The 12,114-nt window shown below is 41.4% G+C and overlaps 3 protein-coding genes across 4 annotated transcripts; 2 read left to right on the top strand and 1 right to left on the bottom strand.

Moving 5' to 3' along the window:
- Positions 1-938: 938 nt before the first annotated feature.
- LOC108854394 (FRIGIDA-like protein 3) lies at positions 939-4,368 on the top strand. 2 transcript variants are annotated; one of them, XM_057007480.1, is made up of 5 exons: positions 939-1,119; positions 1,195-1,248; positions 1,637-1,710; positions 1,968-3,014; positions 3,215-3,630. In XM_057007480.1, the coding sequence occupies exons 4-5, from the start codon at positions 1,970-1,972 to the stop codon at positions 3,517-3,519; spliced, it is 1,350 nt and encodes a 449-aa protein (XP_056863460.1). In that variant the 5' UTR covers positions 939-1,119; positions 1,195-1,248; positions 1,637-1,710; positions 1,968-1,969; the 3' UTR covers positions 3,520-3,630. The 2 variants fall into 2 exon arrangements, with proteins under 2 accessions (XP_056863460.1, XP_018483439.1); XM_018627937.2 differs by lacking the exon at positions 1,195-1,248 and adding an exon at positions 3,677-4,368 and having other exon boundaries at positions 941-1,119; positions 3,215-3,387.
- A 79-nt stretch (positions 4,369-4,447) lies between these two features.
- Positions 4,448-7,888, top strand: LOC108854393 (TPR repeat-containing protein ZIP4). Its single transcript, XM_018627936.2, has 5 exons — positions 4,448-5,916; positions 6,081-6,270; positions 6,352-6,384; positions 6,505-7,125; positions 7,215-7,888. The coding sequence occupies exons 1-5, from the start codon at positions 4,553-4,555 to the stop codon at positions 7,848-7,850; spliced, it is 2,844 nt and encodes a 947-aa protein (XP_018483438.2). The 5' UTR covers positions 4,448-4,552; the 3' UTR covers positions 7,851-7,888.
- A 2,174-nt stretch (positions 7,889-10,062) lies between these two features.
- Positions 10,063-11,748, bottom strand: LOC108850299 (hypothetical protein At1g04090-like). Its single transcript, XM_018623858.2, has one exon. It carries the CDS (start codon positions 11,746-11,748, stop codon positions 10,063-10,065), a length of 1,686 nt encoding a protein of 561 aa, XP_018479360.2.
- Between the last annotated feature and the right edge of the window lie 366 nt (positions 11,749-12,114).

Below are 12,114 nucleotides of genomic sequence, written 5' to 3'. Positions count from 1 at the left end.
AAACCAAATTTTCATAAATGAGAAATATTGTTCAATGAAAACAAAACTAAAATCTAAAAACTTAAATTTTCGACTGCCACCTTCAACCATCAATTTTTATATAATAGAACCACCAATTTTCATGTAATTGATAATTATTTTAGATTTTTAATATATTCAATATATTTTCGATATATATTAGGAATTGAGATTATTTTTGATACAAGAACCTTATAGGATTTTGAATGTTTTCGGTTCAGTCGGATATCCATTTAGGTTCGGATTTGGTTCAAATAATACTCATAACCCGAAATATCATAAAAGATCTATTCAGTATTTATGTCGAGTTCAAATCGGTTTGAATTTTTTTTTTTATGGGATGGAATTTGGTTTAGATATTCAGGTTCGGTTTATTTGCGCATCCAATCGTGAATATTCGCAAAGTTGGGGATTTAAACCAGAGTTATTCCTTCTGAGTTTTTAACAATTTTGAAAAGTTGGCCCAATATTATTTGGGTTTTAAACCAGAGTTATTTCTTTTGAGCTTTTAATAATTCCGAAAGTTTGGCCTAACGTCGGCCCAACGCTATTAGTACATGTTTTTAAGCTCTTTTGTTTACCATTTGTAATAATGCAGATTTCCTAGTTTAGTTTTAGAAAATGACACATAGAGAGTGAAGATACCAAGCCATATATGAAGAGTAAAATAAAGGGCGAAGAGTAAATTACAAGCAAGTGAAGTTTCCGGCAGCTTCAGACAAACTCACGTGACAAAGCTATTTACAACTTTAAAGGACACTGACTCACACTCCATTTCTTGACTCGAGCCGAATGGTGTAGAATGAGCCACCCACACCACTCTTGTCTCAACTTATCACGTGCCTCGACTTAATATTAGTAACAAAAAAAAAAAAGGAAAAAAGACAAGAGGAAGAAAGTGAGTGAGTTGTAATATTATATTAAATCACTTTGCTTTTGCCTCCCTCCAGCTTTCCTCTTTCCTTCCTCGCAGCCTTTAGGTATTTCACTTTCCTCTTTCTCTCTCTCGCCCGCACTAACCCAATCGCTCAAGATGGATCCACAATCTTCCGGTGCTTCCTGAACATTTCTGATCTCTTCTTACATCATCTGATTCTCCCGGTATAGTTGTTTGCTATTTATTTCTCTCTCTTGTGATGTAATCATCTCTATGTGCTCCTTTTCTATCTACTGTAGCTAGGGTTTGTTGATTTTGCAAAAATAGTAGCTCTTTTCGGCCAAAATTTCCTGGTAAGACTTTGAATTTTGCTCTCGAAAGATCGCTTCTGTGATGGATTGAGTGTAGGAGGGTATATCAGACTCATTGAGTGGAGGGTATATCAGAATCATTGGATCAGCTGGGCTGAATCCTTGGACTAGAATTATGATTTTTATTTTCTTGAATCTGTAGAATTTTACGGGGGTTCTTGTTCGTTTGTCTTTGCTCGCTTCGCTTGCAAGCTTCGGTCTAAAGTAAAACCCTTTTTTTTTACACAATCATCTCACTATGATTTGTACGGCTGTTGTTTTTGTCCTTTTCTCTAACTAGAGAAGATGTAACTGGACTCTGAAGTCTCTGATAGTTTTGACTTTTGACTGAATCTTTATTCCCCTGTGTCTTGATCATTTTGTTTTGTAGCTGTTTGTCGTTTGTGAGTTTGGGATAATCTTGGAGCTCTACTCGCAGCTTGAAGTTCGGACTTACTAAATTTGGTAATCTTTTTGTGTCTGAATCTTTATGATTCCCGTCGATATTTTATTCTTTCAATATGTTAAAGTGAATATTTTGTAATTCTGACATATATGTTTGTTATCCGGTATTGAGAGATTCTTTGGCCTCTAGTGTTGGAATCTTAATTTGTTCTTTTACTATATTCATGATTTATTCTTTTATTTTTCTTATTTGTTCTTAAATTTCTTCAAGACTATTTTTTTTTTTAATCTCATACTTAAGTTTCCATCTTCTTTAGTTATGGAGGATACCAGGTCAGTTGCTTCCCTCATGGACTCTACATCATCCAAGATTCAGCAGCTTCAGAAGGCCTTTGCCGAACTCGAAAGCCAGCGCGCCGTAACACTCAATCTGAAGTGGAAGGAACTCGAGGAGCATTTTCACGGTCTCGAAAGGTCCTTGAAGAGACGTTTCCACGAGCTTGAAGATCAAGAAAAAGAGTATGAAACCAAAACAAGGAAAGCTCAGGAGTTACTGGAGAAAAAGAAGGCAGCTGTTGAGGCCAAGGAGAAGGTATCTCTAGAAAGGCTTCAGAAGAAGAGAGACGCTGCTGTGTTTGCTATAAACAGTGCTTTGGTTAAGTACAGCAATGCTCCTCCCATCATCAGTATCGCTTCTGTTGAGGATTCCCCCAACGCCTTTGTTGCTGCTGATAGTACCGATGAGAATCCGGATGGAACCGTGCAAGAGGCTGAGATCTCACCTGCGATTGGAAATTTCGAGGTGAAGGCTTATCCGGAGTTACTGAAACTGTGCGGGGATATGGACTCAGCAGGGCTCCATAAGTTTGTATCAGACAACCGCAAGAACCTTGCGTCACTGAAGGAGGAGATCCCTGTGGCGTTCAGGTCTGCAGCGAACCCAGCAAGCTTGGTGTTGGACTCTTTGGAAGGGTTTTACCCCGTGGAGGCACCACCAAACGGTGATGGGAAGAAAGACGGTAACCTCTTGGGAATGCGCAGGACGTGTATCATGCTGATGGAGTGCCTTAGCGTACTGTTATCTGGTCTGGACAGCAACTACCTTGCTGCTGTTCTCTCAGAAAGTGTTAAGCAGAGAGCGAAAAGCATTGCACAAGGATGGAATCCAATGCTGGGAAATCTTGACATGGAGGCTTGCAATGGTAACTCTTTGGAGGCCCATGCGTTCCTGCAACTGCTGGCCAGTTTTGGTATTGTTTCAGACTTTAAAGAGGATGAACTCTTGAAGCTGATCCCCATGGTTTCACGTCGCCGTCAGGCAGCTGAGCTTTGCCGCTCTCTTGGACTGTCTGAGAAAATGCCTGGTTTGTTCTCTAATTTTAATTAGATGGCTTATTCTCTAACATTGAATATAACATTTGATCTGAAGGTTGATGTTTGGTATGGTCAAGGATCTAAAGATGACATGGATTTTTACGTTCTTACATTTGTAGTGCACATCCAAATTATCTACCTTCACCATTGGTCTTAAACTTGATGTGTGATCTATTGCTTATTGTTGTAGGTGTGATTGAAGTTCTCCTGAACAGTGGAAAACAGATTGACGCAGTGAACTTGGCATTTGCGTTTGAACTTACAGAACAGTTCCCACCTGTGGAGTTACTTAAGTCTTACTTGACCGACGCAAGGAGATCTTCCCCTGAAGGCAGACCTGGCAACGGATCTCCTGCTACTCAGGCTAGTGTTCCCTTACTTGATAACCTGCAATATACATTTACTTGTATGCACATTACTGATAACGAATGGTCTGCTCTTTTATTGAACTTGCTACCTTTTCTCGAACATCTGGCTCTGAACTTGTTCAGTTAGGTGTCATCTGATTTCAGAGTATTAGACCCTTTGAAACTTAAAAACCGATGCATTTTTTGTTAATTAACCTAGGCGCATTACGCATCATACTACTTGCTGACGCTAGATTAAGCCTTAGATTATCAAACATACATAAGCTATATGTGTACCAATGCAGGATGAGTTCAATGAGAGGGAGCTTACAGGTCTTAAAGCCGTGGCCAAGTGTGTGGAAGAGCATAACCTGGAAGAGCAGTACCCAGTTGAGCCACTTCAAAAACGGATTCTCCAGCTGGAGAAGGCCAAAGCTGAGAAAAAGAGAGCTACAGAACCCACAAAGCCTCAGACAAAGCGACCACGTGGTGCTCAACCCCGAGTCACTGACAACAACAACAACAACAATAACAAGACTGGATATGGTAGAGTCATCCCTGAGAGGTATCCGCAGTATGTGTATGACAACAGACCTTTCCTTAACGGTCCAATCATAGCAGCACAACCTCCTCCACCTCCTCCTCAGACTTACACTTTCAGTCCCGCTGCTGCTGCTCACGGTAACTTCTACGGGAACTGCTATCAGTACCAGGCTCCTCCTCCTCCTCCTTACTTTCACTAGTGATAAAAAAGGTGATGGTGAATGTGACTGTGGTGATGGTGAATGTGACTGTGACTCTCTCTCTCTCTCTCTTCTATGGTGTTAACTTGTGGCAGCTCTTTAACCCCTACCTACTCTCCTACTAGTCGTTTCCCTTTCATGTTGTTGTTGTGTACGGATGATTTTAGTATTTTTAAGGATCAACCCTACTCAAAACAAAAACAAAAATTACTCTTTTAAGTATTTCTCTTAATCAATGTTGTATTGTTTTCTTATTTGCTCTCCAAAAGAAATAACAAACTAATCCATCGAGAAGTCGTAATTACAATAGTAACCCTGTTACTAGTGTTTAAAAAAAAGTTTGTTTTACTTTTTGAATTTCGAAATATCTTCATTCCTTGAGCCCTAATCTCTCTCTCTCTCCCCCCTATCTCCCGCCAAATAGTAAAAGAGTCAGAGATGCGAATCGCCGAGATCTCCACGCCGGACTACCGCCAGCTTCACCGCGAAACCGAGTCCCACACTCACCATCCTCTCCTCTCCGAGATCGAGCTCCTAATCCAGCAATCCGAATCCATTTCCAAAGATCAGCCGCTACCACAAACTCTCCCTTCTTCCCTCAGGCAATCCCTAACTCGGCTGAGTCAACTCGCTCCTTTCCCCGGCAACTCCTTCAATCTCACCGTATGGAAGCTCAGCTTCCGCCTCTGGAACGCCTGCGTCGATCTCTCCAACGCCGCCGCTCTCCAATCCTCATCATCATCATCTTCGTCCTCCTCCGCCGAGAGCATAGCGAGTCTCAGACATGTCGCCGCCGATATGCTGTTTCTCGCCAGGGACGTCACCGGAGTTCCGTCTCCGACGATCAAGTCCTCCCTCTTCTACTATCGCACCGGTCTCGTGTGGCACGATCTCGAAAAGTTCGATCTCGCCTCCGATTGCTTCGAGCGAGCTACCGAGATCATATCGAAGATCGATGCCGCGAAAATCACCGACGCAGGTGAGAGGAAACTGTTTCTTGATCTGAACCTAGCGCGATCTCGAACCGCCTGGGAAGTTTCCGATAGGAATCTGGCGGTTACGCTGCTCAATCGAGGGAAGAATATGCTGTTCGGCTCGCCGGATCACTACAAGGCCCTCTCGAATCAGTTCCTCGCGTTTGGTAAAATCGCCTTGTCTAGAGAGGACGACGACGTCAGTCTAAACGATGCTCTCAGGCTCATGAACGAGTCGCTGGAACTCTGTGAGAAAGGGCTGGGTACTGCGAAAACTCGGGAAGACACCATGGAGTTCAATAGCATGAGAATCAAAACTCTGCGTTTCATATCAGCAGTCCACTTGCAAAAGGGAGAGTTCGAGAGTGTGATCAAATGCGTGAAAGTTCTCAGGAACGGAGGAAATGGCAGTAGTGATGGAGCAGATCAACACGCTTCGTTACCTGTGCTGGCGATGAAGGCTTGGTTAGGGCTTGGTAAGCATAGCGAGGCGGAGAAAGAGCTGAGAGGTATGGTGGGGAACAAAGACATTCCAGAGTCAGTGTGGGTATCTGCTGTGGAGGCTTATTTTGAGGTGGTGGGGACTGCTGGAGCAGAAACTGCGAAAGGTGTGTTCTTAGGTCTGCTTGGAAGGTGTCATGTCAGCGCAAAGGCGGCGCTTAGAGTGGCCCATCGGGTTCTTGGAGAGAGTAGGGGTGGGGATAGTGGTTCGAGGATTAGAGCCAATGTTGTGGCTCAGCTTGTTTCAGACGAGAGGGTTGTTGCTCTCTTTGCTGGTGAAGCAGTGACTAATGAAAGGAAGGCATTGCATTCTGTTCTGTGGAACAGGTATGTTTTCTCATTTTGGTTACTTATGTGTTTGCACTAGTGCGTTTCTGTTTGTATGTACTGCATCCTAGTTTACCTTGGCCACAGCAGTTGATAGTTTGCCTTTGTTGTTTTCCTGAGTGTATGTCGTGGGGATCTAATTGGGTATCTCCTGCTGCTTACAGTGCTTCAGCTCATTTCGGTGCTAAAGATTTTGAGACAAGCGCAGAGATGTTTGAGAAATCGATGCTCTATATTCCACATGATATAGAAAATAGAGTTTTCAGGGCAAAAGGCTTCAGGGTTTTGTGTCTTTGCTACCTCGGGCTCTCTCAGCTAGATCGAGCTCATGAATACATAGAAGAAGCTGAAAAGGTACATTATAAGAGGAAACTTCTATGTCCTGCGGTTCTCTTAGCAACTTTGGATTGCTAACAATATTTTTTGTCTCTGCAGCTTGAGCCCAATATTCATTGCTCTTTTCTTAAGGTGAATGTTGTTTTTACTTGTGACTGAAATAATACCGTTCTTATGCTCTACCCGAAAATGTTTGGAGATCGTTTGACAAATTCCTTTTAAGCAACGTCTTTTTCCTTTTGATTCCTGCAGTTCAAAATCTACTTGCAGAGGAAGGAGCACAGTTGTGCCATTGGTCAGATCGATGCAATGTTGTCCTGCCTTGATTTTTCTCCACATTATCTCTCCCTTGCAGCGCATGAAGCTATCTCTTGCCAAGCGCTTTCAGTTGCTGTTGCTTCTCTTTCCAAGTTCCTCAGTTTCTACATCTCAGGGAAAACCATGCAAACCACAGAGGTCGTCGTCTTCCGTACCTTAGTCAGTATACTGACTCAAGACGCTGGCAGCGAAACAGAAGCTCTTAACTTTATGTCGCAAGCTCAGAGCAGGGCATCTAAGCTTGGGACAGAGTGTTTTTTTGGATCAGGAGAAACTGGAAAACGTGAACAGAAGTGGTTTGCCCTGACTTGCTGGAATCTTGGGTCAAGGTGTGGGAATGCAAAGAAGTATGAGCTCTGTGGTGAATTCTGTAGGCTGGCATCAGACTTTTACAGCTATTTGGATACTGGTGAGCCTGGAGAAAACACAGTGATGATTTTAAGGTCTCTAGTATTAGGTGTTACCGCTATCATTGCTTTGGAGAAGCAAAACAAGAGCACACTGACTGAAACCCAAGTCAAACTCGCTGCAGAACTGCTCGTGAGAGCCGGAAAGGTCTTATCCTCTTCTTTGTCACATGATGGCACTATCACTTGCTGAGTTTATCTTTCAGTTCACTGATGTCTTTTTTTCTTAAATGGCAGATTTTGTCTTCTTTGCTCTCGGATGGTAAAGACTGTATCATGGAGCCAGAACTCATCTTCATGTACACTTTAACTGCCTATGACATACACGGAAGGCTCAACAACTCAACATTCCAGCTACTTGTGGTAAAAACCTTTGCTGGTTCCAAGTCTTGTAACTACAACTATCTTCTCCAACTTGGAATTTTCGCTTCTCAAAGCCCACGTTCCAACCCAGACGTGTCAACATTTGCTCTTAACGAATGCCTATCCGCACTGATCGCATCTGCTTCACCAGATTACCCAACCATAGCTCTCATAATCCGGAAGTTGATTTCCCTAGCCAGCGTCCACAAAAACGATACAGAGGATGGAGACGCAATCCAGAAGATGTATAAACAAGCATACAGGATCATGGTCGGGTTAAAGGAAGGGGAGTACCCGACTGATGAAGGGAAATGGCTTGCAATGACAGCTTGGAACCGAGCTGCATTGCCAGTGAGGCTAGGACAGTTAGAGACTGCTAAAAGATGGCTGAGTATTGGTTTGGAGATTGCTGAGAAGGTTTCGGGTTTGGATACTTACAGGGCTTGTATGGAGGATTTCTTGGCTAGTTTTCAGACCAAAGTTTCTTCTGAAGCAGCTGACAGGATTTAGCTAAACTCGTAGTAACGGTCTACATAGTTTTACACCTACATCGCACCTAAACCGTTGGGTTTTGGCTACTATATAAATATGATCTGCACACAGATGTAAAAAACACATGGCAACAATAGCATTTATAAACTGATTCAAACATAGAAGAAAAAAATGTTTATTACCATAGCATTTATAATATAAGTGAAGTGGATTCTCCTGAACTTGTGTTGTTTCCGAGTCTATATTTACACAATTGTCATGATGTTGTTACACGATGTTTAGACAACCAACTTGGTAGTGTCTTCCAAATGGTTTTGGGGTTGTCCAATGTAATTTAAAATTAGGCTTCCTTTTGGGCTTGGCGGACAAAATCTACGGGCCCATATAGAAAAACAAACCCTAATCTGTACGCCTCTCTCTAATTCCCAATATAAACTCTCTCCTCTTTCTCTTCTTCAACAACGGCCACTCATCTCTCTCCTTTAGCTCCTAAATCATTCCAACTTGTGCATATTTATTTCAATGGTTTCTTTGTTATCCTATGTCATAGCTCCTTGCTGTTTTTATCTAGATTTTTTTTTTTGCTGTTTGAATAAAAGCAAGTTCAGCTTCTTTGGTTGGATTGAAAACTTTAATGATCCAGTCAATTTATTAACAATAAACCTTGCAAAATAGAAATCGGCAGTATCACTCGCCTGGATCTGATAAACTTCATGATTATCCAGGCCCTTTAACTACTGCCAAATCTCTTTTTTTAAAATCTTTTAGTTTGTTCTTATGTTTTCTGCAAACGCACTCTGTCCCAAGACCATTAATGTTTTGGTGCAATTTCTTCGTTTGCTAAATTGACTATCCAACTATTTAGCTCCTCGTCGGGTTCTTTTCAGTGATCCCTACATGGTCACTTAGTTGGCTTACAATTTCAAAATTGTTTTGATACCACTTTTTTGTTTGTTTTTAAACACTTTGATACGACTTTTTTTCAGTTAATACCATAATAACTAAAAATAAATTCTCGTGAAAAATTTCAGCTAGCTGAATTTGGACACATGTCAGCGGAATGGATTTATAGTCACACGAGCAAGGAAAATATCATGAAATATTTTTATAAAAATCATCGACCAGGAAGCTTAGTTACCGACCAGACCGCGCCGGTCTATGGATGTTAAATGCCCTAATCTAAAACTAAAATACATACATTAATCAGCTGGCTAAATTAATAGATAAATTTAGCTTTGAAAAAAAAATTGGATAAACTTTGTGTGTCCTACTCCACCGCTTCTACTGCCTACCCAACGGACTAGTCCTGTGACCAGATTAAGATAGTTTTGAAAAACGGATACAATACTCTAATTGACTCTGGACTGTAATACTTTTAGCACAGTATGTTAAACTGCAGCCGACCTCATTATTCGAATAACTTTGTCATCTTCATTCCCTTCCGATGGACTTAGTAATATCTGACCTATATTTATGGGCCTGAATTTGATTGGCCCATTTCAATTTCCCTTTGAGATTATTGTCTTATTACAATAACACATCTAAGTACAACAAACTAGGCCTGGGCAAATTATCCGGATCCGAAGATCCGAACCGGTAATTACCCGAAAAACCGGGTTTCGGATCGGGTTCGGTTCTAGAAAAATACCCGGTCGGATGAGGTTTTAAAACTGGTCGGGTACCGGATCGGTTCCGGGTATATCCGAGATCCGTACGGATATCCGAGAGATCCGAGATCCGTATGGATATCCGAAAAATCCGAGATCCGTACGGGTATCCGAGATATAAAATTTAATATGCATCACTAGCGAATCGAACCATGAACCTCATCCTACACTTACCATACCACGTGACACTATACCAACGCATCATATAGTGTTTATATGTATTTTAAAGTTTATATCTATATATATATATATTAAATTTATAAATATTAATTGGATCCGTTAATTTTTTGGTTACTTCGGATATAACCGGATCCGAACCGGATCCGACCGGTACCGAACCGTATCCGAACCGAAATTTTAAATTATCCTATCGGTATCATTTTCACTAGTTCCGAAATATCTGAGATCCGAAATATCCGACCCGGATCCGAACCGATAATCCGAATGCCCAGGCCTACAACAAACACACAACTTGGTTTAACCCACCCCATAAAAATATGGTCCTGGACTTTTGCCTAACTTCATTGAAAAACAACTACTGTCAATAAACTTGGAATATCGATTTAAGAATATTTATCATCACTAGTCCAAGTCAACTTAGCTTTAGGACCAGTGGGACCATCTTCACCAAGCATTTCATAAGGAATCCTACCAATAAATTTTCGTAACCATGTCCTAACAAACTTGGGCAAAATCTTAACAAATGAGTTAATTGGCTTATCAATCTTGTAACGTTTTCTTGGTCCCCATTTCCTAAAATAGCTCGTCCACGGTGGCTCAACCACGCCCCAAGGTCCACCAATCACCTCATATCCCACACCGCAGTCCAACAACTTGTCACTTCTCGCCATATCGTTTCTTAGACCGTACCTTCTCTTGCCTTGCAACACAAGTCCAGGTTTCGAAAACATCGCGTGACCATGAAGCGACGAGTATACAACCGGTTTGTTTCCACCTTCAACGTACTCTAGATCACACGCATCCATCAACGTACCTCCACTGTGCTGAGAGAAGTAGACTCTCCATAACTTGCCGTCGAAGTTACTGATCCGTAAAGTAACGTGCTCCCAGTCTCCAACATGTTCGCCTATTTCTCCTAAAGAAAGGCTCTTGATGAATAGAAACTTGAGGTGGGCGTTTCCGTTGAACGGACAGAATACCCATACGGCAATGTCGGTGAATGTGCCTCCGAACATTGGTTTGATTTGTAGATACACTTTGGTGTTTCTTATATCTCCTCTCCTTAACTTCTCTTTGGTGGTCTTATCGACTGGATAGTCTAACCAGAACAAGTCATCGTTTGAACCGCCGTGCGGAAGATTTGTACCGTTTGGTTGTATTGGGATAGGGTTTGATTCGTTTCCTTTCTTGTATAACAAGGCACCATTGGTGAAGAACCAATGGATCGAAGAAGGTAGAAACTGTTCTTTTGGATGGAAATATATTAAAGGAGAGTACGTTTCAAACAAAGCTCTTGTTTGTGCTTCGCTTGGCATGTTAGACATGTTGAGTTTTGTGTTCTTTAGGCAGAATAAAGAAGGAAGAGGAGATGAGTTTACTTGTTGAAAACTGAATGTTCCTGTGTACACACCTGTTGCTTGTGTTCCTCTGTGGACCGGTCTCAACTTAACAACACTAGTTCCTTGAAAACCCCATACCAATGTATCGGCTTCACTCTGCTCTGTCAACTCAGACCGGACACAAGTTATAGAGTCTTGTTTCAGAGGAGGCTTTCGAGAGGAAGTAGTGACAAGCATACCAACCGCTTGATACCCTTTGAGACATACCGGCTGCCAAAAATATGCAAACCCGTCTTGTTTGATATCCAGCGATGCAGTGTTCCAGACTTCAATGTAGTCCACTGGTGGTCCTAAGCTTCTTCCAGACACGTCTCTTGCAACAAGGATCCAACCAAAAAGCTTCTGGTTGTTTGGTTGTGCATAGAAGCCAAGCCTGAAGAAGTTGACAGGAAGATTTATAGGTTCAAAGATGCTGAATCCCATGTCCTCTCGTCCTCCTTCATATGTTCTCCATACTCTCTGTGCTGTTGCGTTGGAGATGGAGACTTGTCTAACCTCAAGACCTCCCAAGTCTATGGTCCCTTTGCCAAAATGTCCCTGATCATCGGGAAGTATAGTAGGCAAAGGACCTGGAAATGTAAAGATTGTTTCCACAGGTAAACCATTAGTTTGGTTAACAAGCAGATAAAGAAGAATCAAAAGAGGTTTGAAATATGTCTTGTTAAACATTTACAATTATATTTGTGTGTTCATCTTCAATCTCAACATTTGTAACTTATAGTTTTATATCATAAAAGGACATGGACCTATTGATGACTACAGATTTATGTTATGCAGATATACAATGAATATAAATATAATTTTTTAACTAGATACCAAAACTGTTAGATCCTTTCTGATATTTATTCGATAATTTTAGTAAGAATCTAAAAATACCAAAGAAACATGAGACTATTGACTGCTATGCAGTATCCAGGGAATGTAATTTGGTCTTTGGAATGTTTCTTAATACATAAGATTTTTAAAATCCTGGTCAATAATTAATTTTAAAAAAGATACATATTATAGTAAAAAGTTTTGTCTCAAAATTATACA

This window comes from Raphanus sativus, chromosome 4, assembly GCF_000801105.2.
Source record: "Raphanus sativus cultivar WK10039 chromosome 4, ASM80110v3, whole genome shotgun sequence".
Lineage (NCBI taxonomy): Eukaryota > Viridiplantae > Streptophyta > Magnoliopsida > Brassicales > Brassicaceae > Raphanus > Raphanus sativus.
Note: the sequence above shows the minus strand (reverse complement) of the source record. Positions and strands in the feature narration are given on the sequence as shown.

Bases quoted from the DNA above. Each gene is read 5' to 3' on its own strand.
- LOC108854394 (XM_018627937.2), top strand. From the start codon at position 1,970: ATGGAGGATACCAGGTCAGTTGCTTCCCTCATGGACTCTACATCATCC. The intron at 3,015-3,214 runs GTTTGTTCTCTA...TTATTGTTGTAG, and splicing joins ACTGTCTGAGAAAATGCCTG to GTGTGATTGAAGTTCTCCTG. The intron at 3,388-3,676 runs GCTAGTGTTCCC...GTACCAATGCAG, and splicing joins ACGGATCTCCTGCTACTCAG to GATGAGTTCAATGAGAGGGA.
- LOC108854393 (XM_018627936.2), top strand. From the start codon at position 4,553: ATGCGAATCGCCGAGATCTCCACGCCGGACTACCGCCAGCTTCACCGC. The intron at 6,385-6,504 runs GTGAATGTTGTT...TGATTCCTGCAG, and splicing joins TTCATTGCTCTTTTCTTAAG to TTCAAAATCTACTTGCAGAG. The intron at 7,126-7,214 runs GTCTTATCCTCT...CTTAAATGGCAG, and splicing joins TGCTCGTGAGAGCCGGAAAG to ATTTTGTCTTCTTTGCTCTC.
- LOC108850299 (XM_018623858.2), bottom strand. From the start codon at position 11,748: ATGTTTAACAAGACATATTTCAAACCTCTTTTGATTCTTCTTTATCTG.